Source organism: Styela clava, chromosome 1 (genome assembly GCF_964204865.1).
Source record: "Styela clava chromosome 1, kaStyClav1.hap1.2, whole genome shotgun sequence".
Lineage (NCBI taxonomy): Eukaryota > Metazoa > Chordata > Ascidiacea > Stolidobranchia > Styelidae > Styela > Styela clava.
The window spans coordinates 3,794,780-3,818,448 of record NC_135250.1 but is presented as its reverse complement, the minus strand read 5'-3'; the positions used below and the strand labels follow the sequence as shown (position 1 = coordinate 3,818,448).

The 23,669-nt window shown below is 34.9% G+C and overlaps 3 protein-coding genes across 10 annotated transcripts in view; all 3 read right to left on the bottom strand.

The window, feature by feature from the left end:
- Positions 1 to 94: 94 nt before the first annotated feature.
- LOC120343970 (uncharacterized) lies at positions 95 to 5,715 on the bottom strand. Its single transcript, XM_039413030.2, has 5 exons — positions 5,298 to 5,715; positions 3,979 to 4,118; positions 2,219 to 2,244; positions 1,060 to 1,203; positions 95 to 527 (listed from the first exon to the last, which is right to left on the bottom strand). Exons 1-5 carry the CDS (start codon positions 5,699 to 5,701, stop codon positions 414 to 416), a joined length of 828 nt encoding a protein of 275 aa, XP_039268964.2. The 5' UTR covers positions 5,702 to 5,715; the 3' UTR covers positions 95 to 413.
- Positions 5,716 to 5,734: 19 nt separating this feature from the next.
- On the bottom strand, positions 5,735 to 13,121 carry LOC120342153 (mucolipin-3-like). Its single transcript, XM_039410863.2, has one exon. It carries the CDS (start codon positions 13,018 to 13,020, stop codon positions 11,155 to 11,157), a length of 1,866 nt encoding a protein of 621 aa, XP_039266797.2. The 5' UTR covers positions 13,021 to 13,121; the 3' UTR covers positions 5,735 to 11,154.
- A 7,518-nt stretch (positions 13,122 to 20,639) lies between these two features.
- The window catches only part of LOC120346747 (uncharacterized), a 41,841-nt gene continuing 38,811 nt past the window's right edge, over positions 20,640 to 23,669 (bottom strand). For 6 of the 8 annotated variants that reach the window (XM_039416564.2, XM_078116622.1, XM_078116620.1 and 3 more), the window contains one exon: positions 20,640 to 23,122. In XM_039416564.2, coding sequence (XP_039272498.2) covers positions 22,874 to 23,122 — 249 coding nt within the window. In that variant the 3' untranslated portion in view covers positions 20,640 to 22,873. The remainder of the gene's footprint in view (positions 23,123 to 23,669) is intronic. The other 2 variants (XM_078116625.1, XM_078116626.1) reach the window with 1 other exon arrangement.

Genomic DNA, 23,669 nt, shown 5'->3' with positions numbered 1-23,669 from the left:
GTTTAACCAGGATCAAAATATGCAAATTTATTCAGGTTTCACACAATCGAGACACAAACTAAATCTACATTGGTGTATAACCAAATACAGTGAACAATTTGATAGAAATTTTATTAATAAGTTAGCCATGCCATCAATTTTGACCGATAAGGGCAGCAGAACTGATATAAAGATATTCACATACTAAGTAATAACTACAAGCAGACGAAATAACAACATTCGCTCTTTGAACATTAGCACATTATTACCGACTGTTTCAGTCATTTCAAAATTTCAGAAAGAGGGTCAAATGAGGATTAAACCCCGTTCTTGCAGCGCCCCTGGTGACGCCCTAATTTTTTTGATATCAACAGTACCATTGTATTCATTTTTTTTTCAAATATAATGACCAAGCTTTTTTGACCTTAAATAAGTTATATTCTTCTTATTTTTCTTGGTCTCTGCGGCAAACCATCAACATGAAGAGGGGTGATGTCTGATATAGAAACAACATTCAATCCTCCTTGCACAAGCCCTCGAATTGCAGCCTGAAAAAAATTCCACATTATTTTGAAGCACTGCTCGGGTAAAGGGACATTCTTGGGAATCTCTTTGTACGAAAATTATATGCTTTCCATCTTGACAAGGCTTTGTGCAAGATTCCACATTCCAATTCCTTCCCAATTTATTACTTCCAGAGTGCAGTGATGCGCAAGGAACCAATTATTTTTAACCAGCGGCTTTATACAAGAATACACTGCTAGGTAAGAAGCCACTATTACTATTTTATAGGGACAGGAATCTTCCCGGTTGGTATTGCCTTTTTAACAATAATACAATCACACCCCTGTTTCGAGTGGTTCGATGACCGCATCATCATTTATTGCTGTTGCCAACTGGTCGAGAACCCATGAATTGGCACAATGAGCCAACTGCTAAGTTTCCCATTGGCGTGACACATCTTGAGTATGAGGAATTTACTAGCATGTAAATGTAGCAATTCTATATCAGTTTCCTCCGCTCATGACATCCAATGACATCTAATTCAACACAATTCTTGACAGAAAATAAACAACTTACAACTCGTCCATATCCCGGACCTTTGATAACAACTCTGACATGTTTGTGACAACCTCGTAGAATAGAGGTTTCAGCTGCGCGTTTTCCGACGCTTTCCGCGGCGTGGATTGTCTTTTTTTTAGAATTTTTGAAGCCGACTCTTCCCTGTAATTGGAATGAAAATGTTAAATGAGTGGAAAGCTCAAAATTCAGTACTCCCGTAGTGTGTGTACCTGGTTAGAGTTAGGTCATAATTTTATTCTGATTTTTCGCATTTTAGTTCTATTTCAAATTCGGGGACTGCCTGTGTTAGCCAAGTGAATATAGCCCTTGCGCATAGGATTCAAACCCTTTACACAACTTGATGTAAAGTAGGCAAACAAAATTAGTTACCTCCATATTGATATACACACTTCTGGAGCGCCTAAAATGGTTATAAGTCTGACATACTAGATTAAGGTCTCTGGGCCCTCAATGCCCCTTGGGGGTAATGCAACTATCCTCAGGTGGCCACAAGCTAAAACTTTCACTTGCCACCCTTAGCGAAGACTACTATACAGTACAATGGGTGTGTGTACCAATTTGGAGGTACCGGTAACTAATTTTTAATTGCCTACTTTACATCAAGTTGTGTGAAGGGGCTGAAACCTATGCGCTGGGGGTATATTCACTTGCCTAACACAGACAGTCCCCGAACTCTCAGTTCAACCGGAAATCTTAAGAAAAATCAGAATAAAATTATGGCCTAAACCTAACCTGGTAGTGTACACTACGGTAGTACCATATACAATGAATGTGATGTGACTGACTTTTAGGTCAGAAATACAGTGAAATGGGCGAAAAAGAAAATGCCAATATTAATGACTTCAGAGCTAAAGTATATCACAGCCATGGTTCATTTATTGGTGCTTCTGTAGTGTGTGTACCAGGTTAGGGTTGGGCCAACGTTTTATTCTGATTTTCCTTATTTTACTTCTATTACGAGTTCGGAGACTCTCTAAGTTGGCCAAGTGAATACACCACCTGTCCATAGTGTAGTTTCAGTCCCTTTACGCAACTTGAAGTGAGGTAGGCAAACAAAAATAGTTACCTCCATACTGGTACACATACTTCCAAAGGGCCGTTTATCAACTTGAATTAAAAATACTCATCAGAAACTAAATGACAAAATTATACTCACACATGTCATGAATGCGTACGGTTTACCTGAAAAACAAAAAGAAGAATATTCATCATAAAAATAAATGCAAATGTGGTATTTTACAATAGAAATTGAGAGTATTCCCTCTTAACATTTAATCTTAGCAAGCTGTACAGTTGGAGTATGACACGCATTTTTCACTATTGGCACGCTTTTTTTCAATTGCGAGTCACCTTCGCATTCGTAAGTTCTTTAGAGCAGTGGTCGGCAACCACCGGGCCGCGGCCCATCGCCGGTCCGCAGAAAGGTAACCTAAAACAAAGAAGGTCTTAATAATACCTTTACAATCTAACAACCACAAACTCTACGACTTGAAAGCAGCAAACCAGAGAAACACATCGCAACAGCATGTCTGACTTCCCAAACAATTGTCATGCCAGTATGTCGCAATAATGATGCGTCAATTGCGTCAGTATAAGAAAGTCTTAGATCAGTCCGAATAAGATCTCCCTTATGGCTCGCAGCTTGGATTTCGTTATAAAGGCGTTTGAATGGCACTATCCTAGCGCAAACGACCCAAGGATTTTAAAGGAATGGATATGAAATCCCTTCGTAAATAAACCTAACGAATCAACGATGAGATTGTCTTATACAGGACAGTTGATCCAAAATTTAAAAGGTAATGAGTTGAAAAGCATCTTTGCAATATATACCTTGCGGTCGTTTGGTCAAAACTCTTAAAATAATACCCAGACATAGCTACAGAAGCTTTACAGGCATTGTTACCTTTCCCGACATCCTATTTGTGTGAGGCCGGGTTTTCAAAATTGACAACTACAAAACGAAATATCGAAGTAGACTGGATGTAAGAAACACGTTACGTGTATCACTGTCGACCATACCTCCGAATTAGGAACACAGTTTATTTAGTTTATCACAAAAGCTTAGTTCATTTGTGTAAAGGTGGTCTGCCAAAGTTTTGGTCAGACTTTACCGGTCCGTCACCTGAAAAAGGTTGCCGCCCACTGCTTTAGAGTGAACACTGTAGACATGTATTTGATGATATTGGAGTCAAATTTTTGAAATCGGACATTTGGAAGTCAAAATTTTATTCATCCTGGAGTGAATTTAAACTTTTATCCACCAAAATCCTCATCAACAGGATGGAAATGCTAAAAGCACAAACACTAAATTTTTATACTCATAATCAGATAATGATAACTGGTTGAAATTATCTAATTTGTTGCAATTAAGGTATATTTTCTAAAATATCATTCTAGTGATGTGTTGTGGAGCCTCGTGCTTAGCGTTAGAAATACGCTGATGACATGTTTTTATTGATATTGGTGTCAAATTTTCGAACTCCGCAGAATTGGACTAGAATCAAAATTTTACTAATTCTAGAGTCAAAATTAAAACTTTCGTCAACTATAACTCTACAGCTCTGAATATATGTTTTTATCGCATATTTATCAACATGAAAGATCTAAAAGCACAAACACTCACTAGCAACCATATTATAGGCTATTACATAAAAACATTCTCACAAAACAACAAATACTACTACACATGTAATTGGGTACCGTAGTATGTGAACCAAGATGACAAACACTGGAAAGTAGTATGTGTGCCAGGTTAGGCTATAATTTCAGGTAAAAATTCTATGGGAGTAATTCGGCTAGTCCTCGAACTATTTAAAAATGTTTTTTGCAACTCAGCTATATATTCCAAAAATACAGATCTACATAGATGACCATATAGACATAGATGTCCAAGAATGATACGACACATTAACTTACCGTCAGTTGAATGTATGCTTATGAAAGTGTTGTTATATTTAGCTTGAATGGAGGCGATAGGAAGTTCGCTGTATTTTATTCCGTCGTATACCAGATGATCTCGCTTGGCATATTCCCATGTTGTTAATGCAGCATCTCCACTAAAAGAATAAATGATATTTATAAGAGTTGTCAGACTAGAGCAAGGCTTAAGATGAGCATGCATGCCCACAAACAGAGTGGAAGTAGAGTGGAATTGAGGAAAATTCACAATTGACTCAAGACTCAGACTTAGGATAGGATTTAAATATTTATTCTGAGGGAAGGAAAGCCAATAAGACGAATTAATCATATGAAGAACCACGGCCTCTTATCCGGTTTGATGGCACATATTGCAGTTCTGGCTTATTAGCGGGAAAATAGTCTGCCAAATAACAGATTGCCGATAGTATGTTCGATTTTAAACAGCATAGATTTAAAATATTCTTTAATAAATTACCATAATTTGTATCCTACTGCACAGAAGTAAATTATGAACACACAAATGGCCATATAGTGTATTAAATATATGAATTACCGGTAATTTAATTGATTTTGTACTGTTTAAATATTAAACAGTCATATGATAGGTCGTTGAAAATGAGTTAATCAAATATGTGATGTATTTATTCAAACACTGCTGCTCTCATCATGTATGTTACGTAATGATAAGTCCAATTTAACAAGCAAATGAAGAAGGAGGAAAAACATTAATCTCTTCCCAAGAAATAGCCAGTACATTGTGAGCTTCGTCAGATCATAGTTTTTATCAGACAAACGATTTTTTTATGAATTAAGGCTAATACATAAGAAGCTTATTTTCAAAGGAACGCTCATTCTTTCAGCACTGCATACCCAATTCATTATAACTTAGGTAAGGTGTGAAACACTTGTCAATTGTCATCATATCGAGAGCAAATTTCTTCAGTATTAAAATATGATTTCCAAAAATATTCTCGAAACTAAATTAATCAGAACAGTGGTTCTCAAACTTGGGTCTTTTCCTAGGACAGGGGTCCTCAATTTTTGGTGTTATGGATCCCATGAAGAGGTAGAATTACTTCTTACCGTTGTCATATATTATTAATTCCATTATAGCTTCTTTGGACGGTTACACAATTAGTCAAGTCAGTATTTTAATAGGTAAATGAATAGTTTGCGGAGCTCCTAGGTATTTCTCACAGAGCCCCAGTGCTCTGCATGGAGCACTTTGGGAACCTATGCCCTAGGGAAGCATAGGTTCAAATCAAAAACATAGACTTCAAATCCAAAAATTCATGTAAATCGAATAAAAAGTATACCTCGGAAAATCACATTCTGATACTGGTACCGGCCCAAAGTTTTGTTGCCGAACTTCTTCATAATGCTTATCAAAATTAAATCTGTCTTGTTCTGGTTCTGTTTGTACTTCTTCTAATTCTAAAAATCGTCCGGAGATGAACGCAACGTTTTTCAAATCATAAATTGCAGATACACTTTGCGTGTTTAAGTTCAAAATGTTACAACACTTTTTCTGGAATTGTAAAGTGTGTATTTTCGATACTTGTCCGATATTATTCATAGAAAATATATTTTTTTCCGATAATTGTCCATTATAAGTTTTATTCAGAAGTGTCCATTGTGAAAACGATGAAAAATTAGAAGTTTGCTGTGAGACTCTTGAGCAGGTAAGATTTCTGCATAAGGGATGTAATGCTTTCAACATAATGTTGAAAATGCTTTTATTGAGTCAAATAAATCTGAAAAAAAGTAAATACAACAAATTATTTAAAATAAATAAAGTATGAATGAAATTAATGAATTGAACTGATCAGTGGCAAGTTGAATACAAACAATTATTAAAAAAATTAATAATAAAAATTGCTGATTTAAACAAATGAATTGGATTGTTTTCTAAGCGTATTGACTAGAGTTTCTTCAAGTCTGGCGCTCCAGAAGTGTGTGTACCAATATGGAGGTAACTAATTTTGTTCGCCTACTTTACATCAAGTTGTAGAAAGGGACGGAAGCCCATGAGCAGGGGGTATATTCACTTGGCTAACACAGGCAGTCCCCGAACTCGTAACTAAAATAAGGAAAATTGGAATAAAATTATGGCCCAACCCTAACCTGGTACACACACTACAAGAATATCATTCAATATTGAGATATAGAATGAGATACATTTAGAAATATTAACGTCAACAATAATATTGAATTACTGGATATTTTCAATTCAAATACAAGTGCATTTTTGAGCTGGAAATACGCATAAAATGGATTCTTGACAATTGGGATAATAGAAAGTAATTTTCCCCAGGGCCCAGAGCAGCAAAAAATTTGAACAAATGAAATAGCATAATAATGGAATTTTTGAGCTATCGCCATCCCTGATAGCAAACCAGATTAGAGACCATGGGTCAATGATATCATTAATAATCTGTCGTAATATCTTCATTCTCCAAAGCATACGGTAAATACCAGGATAAAAAAAAAATGTTTTTTCATATTTCATGAAGTAAAATATGCCATGTGTTTATGATTTTAATGGTCAAAGCAGTTAACTTTATCAACGTCCTATTGTTTGAAACATAACCGAAAAGGAAACACAGGTAATACAAAAAGCAGTGCTATTGTTTTATCTTCCTGAACCCATAAGTTAAGTAATTTCCTGTGTAACAGCAGGACAGGCATATTTTATGCAACATGGAAGGATCTTTGTCACAAGGTTTTATGAACAATGCATTATAAATTGGTGAAAACATATGCGATGTAATAGATAACACATAAATGTAAAATACCAAATTTAACTGTCAAATAAAGTATTTTTTTTATAGATTTCAGCGTGCTTCATACTTTAAAATACTCGATAAATTATTTCATCAAACGAAAATTTCAAGAATAAATAATATGATTTCTGGTTTTCCGAGTTTCTTTGCATTTTTTATTCATTTTGGAGGCATTTTACACCTTCATTCTGAACTAGGCTTTGTATAAGCAACCAATGAATGCTGAAAAGCTAATATTTTAGAAAGGAACGGTATATCTTCAGTCCTAAGTTTCATTAGGGAACGATAAATAGTAGGGAAAAAAAATAATAAATTGCCATCATTCTTGTTATGCATATACTGAAAAATTAGCATCTAAACTGGGGTTTACAGCTATATTGAAATACATTAGTAAGTGTAAACAAAAAATGAGTCTGCTGCAAAATTAAAGCAAAATTGTCCAATTCTCAAAAAAAAGTCACAAAAATCAAAGCCTGGGTTTAAAGTGCCCACTTGAAAAAGGGGTATTCGTATTGAAGATCAGGTTGCACATGAATGCAATTGCAATACAAATAGGTGGAACATAGGATGAGTAGTTCGTCACAGGACACAACAAATCATTTTTCTGTTCTACAAAAAATTTTAAAAGCAAAACTTTAGGTTCACAATTGGGGAATTTTAACTGATAATACAGAAATCTCTATCAGTGTCACACAGAACCCCACAACATTTGTTTTTAGTTTTGTAAAAATTTTCAAAAGCGAAACTTTGGTACACAAATGGGGAGAATTTCATGCTCATAATACAGAAATCTTGATCATTGTTACAGGACCCCACAACAATTTTTTAGTTCTGTAAAATTACAAAAGCAAAACTTTGGTACACAAATGGGGAAATTTAACTGATAATACATAAATCCCGATATTTGAAACAGGACCCTACACTACAACACTTTTAGTTCTGCGAAAATTCAAAAGCAAAACTTTGGTACAAAAAAGGGGGAATTTCATACTGATAATACAAAAATCTCGACCATTGCAACAGGTACCCACAACACATTTTTTTAGTTCAGTAAAATCACAAAAGCAAAACTGTCGTACATAAATAGAGGAATTTCATACTAATAATACAGGCTTTCGGTCAGCAGTAATATGAAAAATGTAAAACCTGTATTGATATATAGTGAGAAATTTTTATCTCAAATAATCAATCAATTCATCAAGGCAAAAACGATAAATTTTGCATAATTATTAATTTCAATATCTAGAAATTCAAAAAAAAATTTTTCTCAATATTTTTTAAATAGCAGTAGGCCTATCTCAAATTTGACTAGAACGAGGGTGTGCAACATTTTTTGTTGGTGGGCATATAACCAACTCCAGAAATTTAGCTGGGCAACATAAAATATTTAACGAGCAAGGCTAAAGAAGAGAATGCGTCTATCGCTTTGTGGTCGCTGGCGAGCTGGGCCGCCTGTTGCACACTCCTGGACTAGAATATATTTCTTTGTAAACCCTTGCAAGTTGCAACTAAAATGCTATGAGTTCCATGAAGTATGATATCAGGACAGTGCACAGATACTGATATAGGGGAAAATTTGATTAAGTTCAAAAAGTAAGATATGTTCAGCTTTGATATGAATAAACAAAAAAAAATGAACTCTGTGAACAGGTTGCAAAATGGCAGAAATAGCTCACAAAAAGAAGATATTGGTAATAAATGCCAGAGTAGTCCAAATTCAATATGCGGGCCACATGCATTCACCCACAAGTGTTGTCTTTTTGCATCCATCAAAATGATGGACGGATATTACAAACAGGTGACTTGATAAAAGAGAACCCATGTAAAAAATTTGTATGATTGTACCCGATGAGTTTCAGTAATCTGGGAAGCTTTGCACAAAAGTTGTGTTATCTCTAGAATATGCTCCAGATGACTTGAATTTTTTTTTTTTTGGATCACCCTGTATAAGAGGGAACAGACAGTTTATTATATCAAAAATAAGCTGAAACCCATTCATCCAACATATCAATTCCCTACCAAATACATAATTGATGAGAACTTTTTTTATCCCTCGCTTTTTCCAATTTGGACCACCCTGATGCATTTCATAAACAAATGGAATATTAGAAAGTATAACAAACTTCCAATATACAATAGCAAGACATAGCAAGAATAGAAACTTTATAAACAACTATAAATGTTGCATAGGACTGTCAGAATCGTCATGTAAGCAGCAAATTAACAAATCAATAAGAAATATTTTACAAGTCTTGTGACGCTGACACAAGTGAAATATTTGCTGATAATAACCAATCACATACAACTTGAATATATGTACTAATAATAAAAAAACAGAAAATTAATATGTTACAATTATTTTATATGCTAAAATTTGATAGATCAAAAAATTTGTGGCTGGGCATAACAGTATATATTACCTTCACTTAACTTAAATTCTCGCAACCTAGGATAAGTCAATCACAATCCAAGAAAACATATTATCAGTAAGTTAGTTTACTGCTTGATACTCATTAACAGCCATTGACTAAACTCGTGAATCGAATGCCCTTCAATTGGGAATCAGGGTAAAAATAGTGAGAATGTTCGCTCATATGATTTGAATCTTTTGTACAAAGGCCCCGTCAACGATCAAAATAAGAAAATCAGTAAATATCCAGTTAGGATTACGAATGCAGATTGCACTGAAAATTCATATTTTTAAATAATTTCTAACCTTAACCCCAATAACTACTAATTTGTTAATTTAAAACAGGGGTGTTTATCTCAAATTTCCCATTATTTCCTTCAGTGGTACAAAAGAGCCTAGACTTTTATTTGAATATGTTCCATCAGGAAGTAACCTGGCCTGGCAGAAAATAAATGGTGGCCAACAAACAACCGCAGAATGCGAGGAAATAAATCGGAAAAATAATAAAAGAGCAATAAAAAGATAGCACTTCGTTTCATTTATGGTGAAGAAATCTCTGTTTCTTACTGTAATTCATTTTGAAATTACAAGAATTCAGTGTGAATTTAAAAATAGACAATGTATTAATAATTAAATGTATAGTATTATATTAAGCAGATAATCACTTTACTAAATAGATGATTAGATGGGATTGAGGTATTAATCACAAATAAGAGTCAAAATGGAATGATTTACCCCTGAATAATTTTAAAACCAACATTCTATCGATGAAATATATTCAGTGAGAATCAGGGGATTAGCACGAAAACGTACTAAATGGATGAGATGGAATTGAGGTATTAATAACGAATAGGAGTCAATATGGAATAATTTACCACTGAAAACACATTCTAATTATGGAATATATTCAGTGAAAATCAGAGAGGTTAGCACAAAAAGCTCTTGGAATATCGTGATAATCAAAATTCGTTCTTGTTTGACGACTAGCTGTATATTCGACCTCTAGAAAGTATGTATCGAATTTACGAAAAGCGATAATGTGGACTTAATAAGCTATGTTGAATGCACACATTTGAATTCAATTCAGTTTTGTTCATTCCTTGCTACAAGTAAGCCTAAGACTTACTCATATAGATAAGCTATTAATCATTTCCTGAATATACTTGGAAGTTGTTAAACCGAATAGGCCTACTTTACTATACAGGGTGTCCGTAATATCCCTTCACAATTTCAATTTTGATATGAAATCAGTTCTCAATATATATTAACCAGTTTGTTGTTTTTAGTCAGTAATTGTTCAAGTATTTTTACTTCATCCAATACATCTGTGAGGGACAAAACAATATACAATATCAATAAATCCCCTTTGCAAATTGAAATTTTTTTTAAGGCTATGGACACCCTATTTTCCCAATCGCAATTACCGGTACTTGATTATACAGCACTATATCATCAGTAAGAGCTTAATCATATTATGGCGGACCATGATCTCTCGCTCGGTTACCAGTTTATGTCCTGTCCAGTATGTTCAAATATTACAGGGCTTTCCAAACTGGACGTAACCATTTTTAGGGGTCTCAAAGGGTACAGCAATTCGAACAAATATCTACTGTACTTTTTCAGGCTCTTGCTTTGAAACTCAATTATTAAAATTAGTGCAAAACTTTAAAAACACAGTTTTGATAGAATTCATTAGATCAGTGAAGCAACGCGCTGGCATAACAATGCCTTCTTAACAGAGGTCACAGTAAATTTTAATATATTGAAAAGGGATCGCAACCTTAAAAGGTTGGGGAAGCCCTGGAAACGTATCCTGTTACTAGTTTCAGATACATGATGGACTTTATAATTCAATTAAATATCAAACTAAATGTGAAATTTAGATGGAAGTTACAACTTATAATATATCAATATTTCAAGTTGCAAACTCAAATGCTATGCATAGCACAGGTCCAGCGATCCAAATGTCAAAGGCCATTTTTAGTCATCCAATAGTAGTTCATCATCTGCGCCTAAATCTTCTCCATTATTGCCGAAGCAACACCAACAACACATAGTGGCGGAATTTAAAGTGTCAAATCCATAATTTTCAACGCTTGCATCTGCTGTGCAAGGGGCAACAAATTTTTCGAGTTCTGACTGGTCTTGCTGGGTTTGGTCTTGCCAGTCCTTTATAGTTTCATAAGTGTCCATGATTACAGCGATGAATAAACTCAAAACAACGTAAATAAATAATGCAATGAATACGTATAAATAAATCTGAGAAAACACGACCATAGCTGTACTCGTCTTCGACATTTCTTCAAAAGTCATGTACATATCGTCTCCGTTAATAAGAGAGAAAAGTGCTTCAGACGTCACAACCAGACTTCGAAATTTATGATGATGAGGTCCAAGCACCACCCAACCACAGAACATAAATCCAAGATACAATAACGAAGCACAGACCATAAAACGGCAAACGTGTGGTAATGATTTTTTGAGTGTTAGTACAAGAACATTGTACTGATGGAAAAATCCTGCATATCTTAAAACGCCAATCCATACACATAAGCAACCAACACCTAAAAACACACTGCAAACGTTGTAATCCACCAGTCCTAGGTATTTGTTTTGCAAAACGATTTTTGACAAAGATCCCAGGATTGTCAAGACATCGCTGATGATAATAAGCAAATACCACATATTGAAAAATTCAAGTTTATCCGACATGTTCAGTTTTTTGTTATATTGCGCTTTAAAAAACGTCTCGAATCGCATTCTTAAAATCTGCGCCTTCCAGAGCGATCGTAAGCACAAAACCATCGAGACAGCGCAGACTAGGACAATTATTGAATCAAACAAATTCAAAAATATCTTCATTGTATTTATAGAGGGTGTTTCATCCTTGCTGCAGGGAATCATATGATATTGCGAAACAAGATTTGGGAATAGCACTCCATTATGTGCAGCATTATCTAAAGTGATTAGGATTGTAGTATTGAAGCAAATGGGGGGAGTAAAACCCCTCGGTGTATTTATTTGAACAACAAGAAATCCGATGGCAACATCCAGCGTTATCAAACGAGGGAAGTCAATGTAGTATGAAGTTCCATTGCTTAAAGGTATGTAATCATCTCTGACAATTTTTTTAGCGATTTCAACCTCTGTATCGTTCATTTTCACCCATTTTTCCAAGTTAAAGCATTCAGTGCTGCGTTTATCGAGGTCAAAATCCAACGAGGTGGAGGGTGATTTTTCGCTGATACTGTCGTAACTTGTTACACACATGACCACTGGAGGTGCTATATCCGCTGAAATGTTGCCAGGGGGTGTGGGAGGATAACTGAATATACCAACAGTATTGTTTTTCCAAATTGCATATTGTTTCCGAATCTCATTCACTTGCGAATATACAGATGATTTTGTATAGTATGTCCGATTATGTCCCAGAAACGAGGCTTGAAAAACTTCATTGTTTTCTAATTTGAAGTTTGAAAGCGCAAGATTTGATTCTCCAAATAAGGTCAATTGTGCTGTGACAATGACAATTTTCAAAATCTGTAAAAATAGTTTGTAGGGCTTCCTCCTTTTCGCCTGGTACTTTTGACATGGGTTCATGAAAAAATATTTCAGCCTACGTCGCATTCTCTCTTCAAGATGAGGAGTTCCTGCACTGAGAGACTGAATCGAAATACTCGACTCGAGTCGTGTCATGTGTGGGATTTGAGCCTGAGACATCCGGTGTCGAAAATAGCCATTATAGGAACTCTGGCTCGCCTCCATAGGGCTGTCAAGAGCAGGGTCCGCTGGTAATAGTGCACAATCATCATCAGTTGAGAATCTGGGTTGGCACCTTGCGGACATGTTGAAGAGAAGAGTTAAAAATATTATACCATTAACAAGAGTAACGAATCTTAATTAACAAATCTGAACACAGATTATAATTTGCTTATTTCTACATCATTTCTGAAATGCAGGAATTACAGAATTAGGTTATTTTAAAACAATGCATAAGGACATTTTTATGAGGTGTAATAAATAGAGCAAAAATGAGGTACATTGAATTTTGGTTCTACAGTTCAAACTGGACACCTTCAGCCCTACCATCCTTAGCACAGATCTCTCATACAGCTCTGCACACAACTACAGCAACTAAGAAGCCACAGTAAGCTGGTAAATCTGCAGTTTTGGTTTAAGCATAACCTACCCCCGCCCGGTCGTGTTACCTTTCAACTACAACTAGCAAATACTGTTATAAGGCCTACTGTATCCAAATGGGATCTAACAAAGTACATGCCGCATTCGCTTGAATACAGAAATAACGCCAAACAAGAATTTGATGTCAAAAAAAAATGATGAGGCTGCTTAATTGAAGCCAAACAGTTTTCCGGTTTGTAGAGTATGTTAATGAAAAATGAAGTGTTTGCTGTGATTACAAAGCATATTACACATATTCGAAGCATTTCGGCGAAAATGATCGCATTACGGGGAAGGGACTCTACAGTAGGGTTGCCAACCGTCCTTTATTTCAAAGGACAATCCTTTAATTGAGATTTTTGTCCTTGTCCTTTTTAAGATGATAATTGTCCTTTATTTTTTCCAACGTCGTTTTGCCCGAGAGTTATAATAGTACTGTGTTTGATATTGTTCCGTTCTTAAAAAATCGCCTCAGTTTATGTATTTGCAAGCTTTTAATTATTCTTTTTAATTTCCCTTTGACTCTCAAATAGCCGAAGAAACACCAACTTTATCAACATTTCAAATATTTTACATTAATTTTCCGAAGATGGCAAATGGCAACACTACAAGATTTGAGTAAATTCTAGTTCAATAACTGAAAATTCTATGTATAATTGGTCTCTATGACGTCCACAATCCAATAATGCTGTTTTTGTAAATGCTTGTGTAACCGTAGTATGTTATCGAATTATCTAGAACAGTGGTTCCCAAACTTTTTAGAGTTGGGACCCACTATTTATTACCACAGATTATGGCGACCCACTTACTGACTTAACTTTTTTTATGACATAACACAGCAATGGTTAAAAATCGCAAAACTACCATACCGTGTTTTCTCGAAAATAAGACCTGGACTGAAAATAAATGAAAAGTGAGCTTTTAATATACTTCAACTTGAAAGACACGTGTCGTGAACTTTCGGAAAAAATAAAACATGAATGAAAAACACATGAATATTTTTTTAATATTTTTTTAGCTTGTATATAATTTGTATTTCATTGTTTTATATTGCTCTTTCCTGCAAGGTACATAATAAATGATGACGGTAATCTATGTCCTAGACTTTTCATAGTTGGCAACCCTACTCTACAGTATTAATATTGCTAAACAACTCCCAACTGCTGGAAGCAAATTTAAACAAAATCATAAGTCAAACGTCTTGTGGTTGGAAAAGTTGTTGAATTGCCAATGACACCAAAGTTTAAGATTTCGGGACTTTTTTATCTCAGGTCTGCAGTTCCAAACCCAATAACGAAAAAACCGTAATTGAAGTTTGATCATGAATTTATTGCGTCGTGTATTCTTGTGTGTTTGTCTAGTGCCGCAGTTACTAACTATCATTTTTGTTTTTGCACATAGCTTAAAATATATCTTCCTATCTTATCTACCTTAACGAAATTGCAATAATGCGCCTGAAATTAAAACTCTCATCCGATGGAAAACAACAAAAACACATTAAACAACGCCACATAGTGGATACGGTCAACCAAGATAAATAAATGACCTTGATACAGTACAATACAGTAAGTATTTTTTACGGTGACCATACATTTGAACCCACGTACATTTGAACCCATGAGTATAACCGCGGGTTCAATCTATATGCTAAAACCCATGGGTTAGGGCTAGTATGGGTTCAAATACCCGTAAAACAAAACAAAAAAATCCATAAGTGCAATAGTATGCAGGTGCAATTGTCGTGGGTTCAAATGTATTGGAACTGTATCTGATTATAACTATAGTTAGCTAGTTATTTCAGTAGGCCTATTTGTTTCGGGTGCATGGTCTTTTGAACTTATTCCTTGCTTATTTTATAATAATCACATTATTGCTATAGTGCAAGCAGCGATTTGGTTCATATTTTTTGTGCCGGTAATTAAAATAATATAAGACGCCGACAAAACTTCTTCAAGTGCATCACTATTGAAGTTGAAGAATGCAGGATCAGCCCATTTTGCATTTTAGCTCGCACACTTACACTCTCAATTTTTACCTAAATTTTTTCTGCACCAAGCTCATCTTTACACGAAAGTTTTACTTTGAGGCGGTTTAGCTGCCGTGCTTAACAGATTCCTGACATCTCGCATATTCCTATGTGCCTTTTGATACCTCAGTAGTCGTTTGCAAAATCATTATAAGAAAAAAATTGATGGGTGAGCAATCGCAAGTCGTAGCCTTGAACTTGCACGTAATATTTATTGAAAATGATTATATATTTCGGGTATCGCTGCTCGATAACCGGCTTTGGTTCCCCGTTACTTCCCTTCCCCAGTAAAAATTCAAATAATCATTTTCTCGAATTTGTGCTCGTGTGATATTTTTTTTCCTGGTTGGAAAAAATAAACTCGAATTGACTGGATTACAACCGTACTACTCCCAACGACATGTTTCGGAAGTAAGCTCATCTTTCCTACATTTTCTTTAAATATATTATACTCCTTATTATACATCTTTAAAACTATCTGACGCACATTCTTATGGTTGACAGGTAAACAAATTAAAATATCTAATTTTAAATCTGAGCTATTTATTTCATGTTTTCGCCATAACACTTTTACTGGAGGTTGTCGAAAAAGTCCAGTAAAAACAAATATTTGATAATTTAGATTTTGGACTTTCACAAATTTGACTTCATTTATGTACAATATTGTTCAGTTTTTTTGTTTGTTTATTTGTCACTTTCTCACACTAATAGAACTTCAAGTGCTGATGGTGTTGAATCATGCATATTTTCTGTTCTAATGAACACATTTTGTTATCATAAAAACAGGTATTGCTCTTTCATGCTACGCAAGAATCATTCATTCCCTATAGTTATGCGTTTTGTTACACTCAGCTTAAGTAATTAGTAGGGCTGGGAATTTTGAATCAAATCGAATAGTAAATTATTCGAATCGGTTCGGAGCATAATTTCAAATCGCCGCCATCTTTTTTTTTCTCTTTCAGCCAATGGTCGAGATAAATTTTTCAATTTTTTTTATTGAAGCCATATTTTTCAATGCAATTCTGACATATATATAACTCTTTTCTGTAGTGAGTTATTGATGAAAACGCGTTTTTTATTGTATGTGAACGCTCAGCAATCCGCCTGAGTGATGTATACTATGTTTTCAGTAACCTAATATAATAAGAAAGTTACATACAATTTTGTATCTTTCGAGATTCGATTCGAAAATAATATTCGATTTGATTCTGAAATCATCAGGTATTCGAAAATGCCCAGCCCTAGTAATTAGTTTCCACAACTTTTTCACTATTGTGAAAGGACTTTTCTCCCCCATGCACTGTGTGATTAGTTTTTGTTTTGGTGCCTTCATCAAGCTTGATGTCATGACCGCCATACTAGCTTCCTTTACTGTGTTTTCCGTTGCTGTTTCTTTTCACATTTTGACAATTCACTTTCTATATTCTTCACCAGCGAAATGATTACACATGATTTATATTTCTTTTTTTGCTACACCCATTTGCCATTTTGTTATAAAAATGCACATTGTTTTGTCGTTTCACAAATAATTCGTCGGCTTGTGCATATCGATTTTCCTCCACCGTCAAGTCTATGCATCTGGAACGGATGACTGACTAAATAACTCCATACTGGACATAAACTGGTAACCTGACGAGAGGCCGTGGTTCATCATATGTTTAAGATGTCTTATCGGCTTTCCTCTCTCCCGGGATAAATATGTAAATGCTATCTTAACACCTATTGCGCACAGGATCAGTTACAACATAAACCATCGGTAAAATTGACAAAGTACAAAAGATTTTATAAGGAGTATATATATTTTGCACAAAATCAAGTGCAACTTCTAAAGCAACTATCGTCATGATACGTGAAAGTACAGTGGAAAAAAAAGCACACATAAAAAGAAAATCACACATAAGAATATTAAAAATAAATTTAAGGCACATCGGTTTAATTTTTGCTATGGTGTCCTATTACTTTGAAACTCGGATATCGCATTTTTTCCGAAATAACGGGCAGATTAAAAGTTATGCAAAAAAAAAAAAACATTATGCCCAATCAACTGTACCCCTTGAAACGTAGTTCGAAGGTTATATGTTCGAAGGTGTTGTAGACCCGATGGCGGAGCAATGCGTTCTTCACATCGTCTTTCAATTTCATTTCCAAGAACTCAAGAACTTCAATGTTGAAACTTTTTCATTCAAATGACAAATAAATACCTCTGACGTCACCCAGTTTGGGAACCCTTGGACTAGATTGACTTGGCATATGGTGTTACTTTGTAGAAAAACAATTGGGTTACCTTTTATATCAACGAATTGTAATGTTCCGAGAATTTAGTATTTCCATATAATACTATACCAGTGATCTCAAACGTGGGGCGCGCCCCACAAGGGGGGCGTAGACAATATTTTGAGGGAGCGTGAAGCTAATTAAAAACAAAAATATTTGTTAGATTTGACCTTGCCCGCATTATTTTGGATATTTACGTTCCATCCACGTATTTTCAACGTGTTTACTGAGTAAAACATACGTTCGCCTTACTATCCATTATTTATAGCTTATTGTTAGCTAGTTTTTTTGAGGTGGGGTGCGAGACTTGACAAATTCTAATAAGAGGGCGCGTTAAGTTTGAGAACCACTGGTTTAGACAGTATTAGGTAGTATTGAAGATCGAAATTGCCAATTCTTCATTTGGTAGTTCATTTTAAGTCTACAAAAGTACTGCAGTTACAAAAACGACCGCATAAATTAACTTAAACTATTTTAATGTGACAGAAATATTTATGATTTCATCAAAAATGTGCAGAGAAAAGTCATGAGAATCAAAATCTAAAACTATCAATATCAAAAAGATTAAAAAAAATGTAAGAAATACTGGTGCGTATTTAGGTATATGAAATTTCTTCATTTGTAGACATTATTCGGAAATATGAGAAGAATCGTTGACTTTGAGAAACATGATGTGTGGAAATATAGTCCATAAATTCCCTTTACAATTTCAATTTTGTTATGAAGTCAGTTCTCAGAATATTTGTAAGGTATACAAAGTTCTTGAAAAAATGTAAATGGTATACCACGGTAAAAAAAGGTTGAACAACACTGGGTCAGAGTACTGAGTAGCAACGAAGTAGGCGTTTTAGGATAGGATTGGATTTTCGAACATTTCTTGAAGAGAGAGAAGCCGATAGATGGCTCAATCATATGGTGTACCGCAGCCTCGAGTCCGGGTACCAGTCCATGTCGTCATAGTAATTTTTGGCCGATGTCGTGTATGAGATTAGTTAGCTAGTTATTTCAGTTATTTGTTTCGGGTGCATGGATTTTAAACTCATTCCTTGCTTATTTTATGATAATAACATTATTGCTATAGTCAATAGTGCATGCAGCGATTTAGTTTATATTTTATTGTACCGGTAATTAAAATAATATAAGACGCCGACAAAACTTCTTCAAGTGCATCACTATTGAAGTTGAAGAATGCAGGACCATCCCATTTTGCATTTTAGCGCGCACACTTACACTCCTTACCTGTATTTTTTATGCACCAAGCTCATCTTTACACAAAAGTGTTACTTTGAGGCGGATTAGCTGCCGTGCCTAACAGATTCCTGACATCTCCGCGTATTTCTATGTGTATTTTGATACCTCAGTAGTCGTTTGCAAAGTCTTTATAATAAAATACTGTTTATGAATGAGTGAGCAATTGCACGTCGTAGCCTTAAACTTGTACGTAATATTCCTTGAAAATAATTATATATTTCGGGAATCGCTGCTCGATAACCGGCTTTGGTTCCCCGTTACTTCGAAATTTGTGCTCGTGTGATATACTTTTTTCTGGTTGGAAAAAATGAACTCGACTTGACTGGATTACAATCGTACTACTCCAAACGACGTAAGTGTTTCGGAAGTAAGCTCATCTTTCCTACATTTTCTTTAAATATATTATACTCCTATCTTTAAAACTATCTGACGCACATTCTTTTGGTTGACGGGTATACAAATTAAAATATCTAATTTTGAATCTGAGCTATTTATTTCATGTTTTCGCCATAACACTTTTACTGGAGGTTGTCGAAAAAGTTCAGTAAAAACAAATATTTGATAATTCAGATTTTGGACTTTCACAAATTTGACTTCATTTATGTACAATATTGTTCAGTTTTTTTGTTTGTTTATTTGTCACTTTCTCACACTAATTGAACTTCAAGTGCTGATGGTGTTGAATCATGCATATTTTCTGTTCTAATGAACACATTTCGTTATCATAAAAACAGTTATTGCTCTTTCATGCTACGCAAGAATCATTCATTCCCTATAGTTATGCGTTTTGTTACACCCAGCTTGAGTAATTAGTAGGGCTGGGAATTTTGAATCGAATAGTAAAATATTCGAATCGGTTCAAAGCAAAATTTCGAATCGCCGCCATCTTGTTTTTTTCCCTTCCACCAATGGTCGAGGTAAATTTCTCAATTTTTTTTATTGAAGCCATATTTTTCAATGCAATTCTGACATATATATAACTCTTTTCTGTAGTGAGTTATTGACGAAAACGCGTTTTTTATTGTATGTGAACGCTCAGCAATCTGCCTGAGTGATGTATATATACTATGTTTTTAGTAACCTAATATAATAAGAAAGTTACATACAATTTTATATCTTCCAAGTATTCGAGATTCGATTGGATTCGAAAAAAATATTCGATTCTGAAACATCAGGTATTCGAAAATGCCCAGCCCTAGTAATTAGTTTCCACAACTTTTTTCACTAATGTGAAAGGATTTTTTTCTCTCATGCACTGTGTGATTAGTATTTGTTTTAGTGCCTTCATCAAGCTTGATGTCATGACCGCCATACTCGCTTTCTTTACTGTGTTTTCCGTTACTAGTTCTCCTCACTTTTTGACAATTCACTTTCTATATTCTTCACCAGCGAATTGATTACACATGATTTATATTTCTTTTTTTGCTACACCCATTTGCCATTTTGTTATAAAAATGCACATTGTTTTGTCGTTTCACAAATAATTCGTCGGCTTGTGCATATCGATTTTCCTCCACCGTCAAGTCTATGCATCTGGAACGGATGACTGACTAAATAACTCCATACTGGACATAAACTGGTAACCTGACGAGAGGCCGTGGTTCATCATATGTTTAAGGTGTTTTATCGGCTTTCTTCTCTCCCGGGATAAATATGTAAATGCTATCTTAACACCTATTGCGCACAGGATCAGTTACTACATAAACCATCGGTAAAATTGACAAAGTACAAAAGATTTTATAAGGAGTATATATATTTTGCACAAAATCAAGTGCAACTTCTAAAGCAACTATCGTCATGATATGTGAAAGTACAGTGGAAAATAAAAAGCACACATAAAAAGAAAATCACACATAAGAATATTAAAAATAAATTTAAGGCACATCGGTTTAATTTTTGCTATGGTGTCCTATTACTTTGAAACTCGGATATCGCATTTTTTCCGAAATAACGGGCAGATTAAAAGTTATGCAAAACAAAACATTATGCCCAATCAACTGTACCCTTGAAACGTAGTTCGAAGGTTATATGTTCAAAGGTGTTGTAGACCCGATGGCGGAGCGATGCGTCCTTCACATCGTCTTTCAATTTCATTTCCAAAAACTCAAGAACTTCAATGTTGAAACTTTTTCATTCAAATGACAAATAAATACCTCTGACGTCACCCAGTTTGGGAACCCTTGGACTAGATTGACTTGGCATATGGTGTTACTTTGTAGAAAAACAATTGGGTTACCTTTTATATCAACGAATTGTAATGTTCCGAGAATTTAATATTCCCATATAATACTACACCAGTGGTTCTCAAACGTGGGGCTCGCCCCACAAGGAGGGCGTAGACAATATTTTAAGGGGGCGTGAAGCTAATTAAAAACAAAAATATTTGTTAGATTTGATCTTGCCCGCATTATTTTGGATATCTACGTTTTATCCACGTATTTTCAACGTGTTTACTGAGTAAAACTTTACTTTCGCCTTACTATCCGTTATTTGTAGCTTATTGTTAGCTAGTTTTTTCTGAGGTGGGGCGCGAGACTTGACAAATTCTAATAAGAGGGCGCGTTAAGTTTGAGAACCACTGGTTTAGACAGTATTAGGTAGTATTGAAGATCGAAATTGCCAATTCTTCATATTTGGTAGTTCATTTTAAGTCTACAAAAGTACTGCAGTTACAAAAATGGCCGCTTAAATTAACTTGGACTGTGTTAATGTGACAGAAAATTTTATAATTTCATCAAAAATGTGCAGTGAAAAGTCATGAGAATCAAAATATAAAACTATCAATATAAAAGAGAATAAAAAAAAATGTAAGAAATACTGGTGCAGATTTATATAAAATTTCTTCATTTGTAGACATTATTCGGAAATATGAGAAGAATCGTTGACTTTGAGAAACATGATGTGTGGAAATATAGTCCATAAATTCCCTTTACAATTTCAATTTTGTTATGAAGTCAGTTCTCAATATATCTTAACCTGGTTTGCTGTTTTCTAATCAGTAATTGTTTAAGTATTTTTGCTTCATTTAATAAATCTGTGAGGGCCAACACAATATATGGCAGAAGTCGGCAACCTCCGGCCCGCGGAGTAACATAATCCGGCCCACGACGCTTCACTGAATTATAGTAACAAAACAGCTGTTTTGACGATATTTTTCACGTTACACAATTCATTGTGAGACGCGTTTAGACTAACTTATATTATAACCCAACAAGTATAAAATTCACAATTACTCGTTCAATGAACCTATAATTCAATTATAATTAGACAAATGCCAACAAAACGCAGAAAAGTTGATGCTAAGTGCAAAGGGTTCAATGGCGCCAAAAATGAAAAGGGAATAAGGAAATAAATACATATTCTATACGGGAGATGTATCACTGCTTCATTTTTTTTTCACAAATTTTTTAAGACTTCACGGACACCCTATATATATATATATATCATCCAAGGTGCGAAGATTCCAAATCCTTCGACATAGACCAGTGCATAAAAAGGGTAACATTTTGCGTTCGTTAGTAAGTGCGATACTTTTAAATGTTTTGCTTGTTTTTCAATATATGTCAGCTTCCCATATAAGCAGACGTTTACGTCTCTAAACAACCTTCTAGGCCAGGGGTGTGCAACTTGCGGCTGCAGGCCAAATGCGACCCACAAGGAAAAGTTGTGAAGCCCACAGAGAGGTGCCAATTTTGAATGGTGTGCGGGCAGGAAAACGAGTTTTTGATTTTGTTCAATCTTGTACGCGCGAGTAATTCCAATACCTTTGAGTTGCAAAGCCTATACCTGAGGCATAGGACGTTATATTGCCCTAACAGCTGGCTTGAAAACATTTGTGCCTGTAACTACTAGAAAGCCCGCGGGTTTGCCTAGTTCTTTATATCTGGGCCGCCTGTATTAAAGATTGCACAACCCTATTCTGGGCCATAAAACCGAGAGTGCAGGGAGAATGATGATAGCGGTAAATTTTCACCAAGCTTTTGTGACTCTTCTACTAGGGAAATTGTCAGAGTTGCCACTGGCTGGTCTTGAACCAACGTTTCCTCTTTCAGTATTATTAAACTGTTTAAACCCGTTTCTTTTGGCAGATCTGGTGGATGTGTTATTGCTGGAAGTAGAAGCTTGTCGATTAGATGTCGGTGAACCAAGAGGTGTGACTTGGGTGTGTGCTGGGTTTCGAAAGCTGTTCGAGTTGCCTTCGCCTCCTTTAGCCGGATTCTGAAGACCAAACAATAAAGTATGGATTAAAAAAGACATTAGAATATTTTTCAACGTTGAAATTTTCGATATGCCTGATATATACAGGGTATCCATAAAGTCCCTTTGCAGTTTCAATTTTGTCATAAAGTCAGTTCTCAATATATCTTAACCAAGTTTGTTGTTTTGTTTAATCAGAAATTGTTCAAGTATTCTACTTCATTTAATACATCCGTGAGGGCCAAGACAATGTGTGGTATCGATAAATTCCCTTATTCGGAATAAAGAATATTTCTTAATAACATTACCATCGAAAGTAAATCGCGTAAATCGGTAATAACTTCAACGATATTTTATAAAATCAAACTGAGCCAAAATATTAATTGGAAATATTTACATGTGTATGTGTCGTATATAAACCAAGAAGCATTATTAGAAACTCATTGGCTCTCATCAAGAATTTGAGTTATTTATTAGACACAAAGTTGGTCTATGACTCGGACATGAAATGGGCCTATGAATCGATTAGCTAAATTGTTATTGTAAAAAAAAAATTGATTCAAATCGC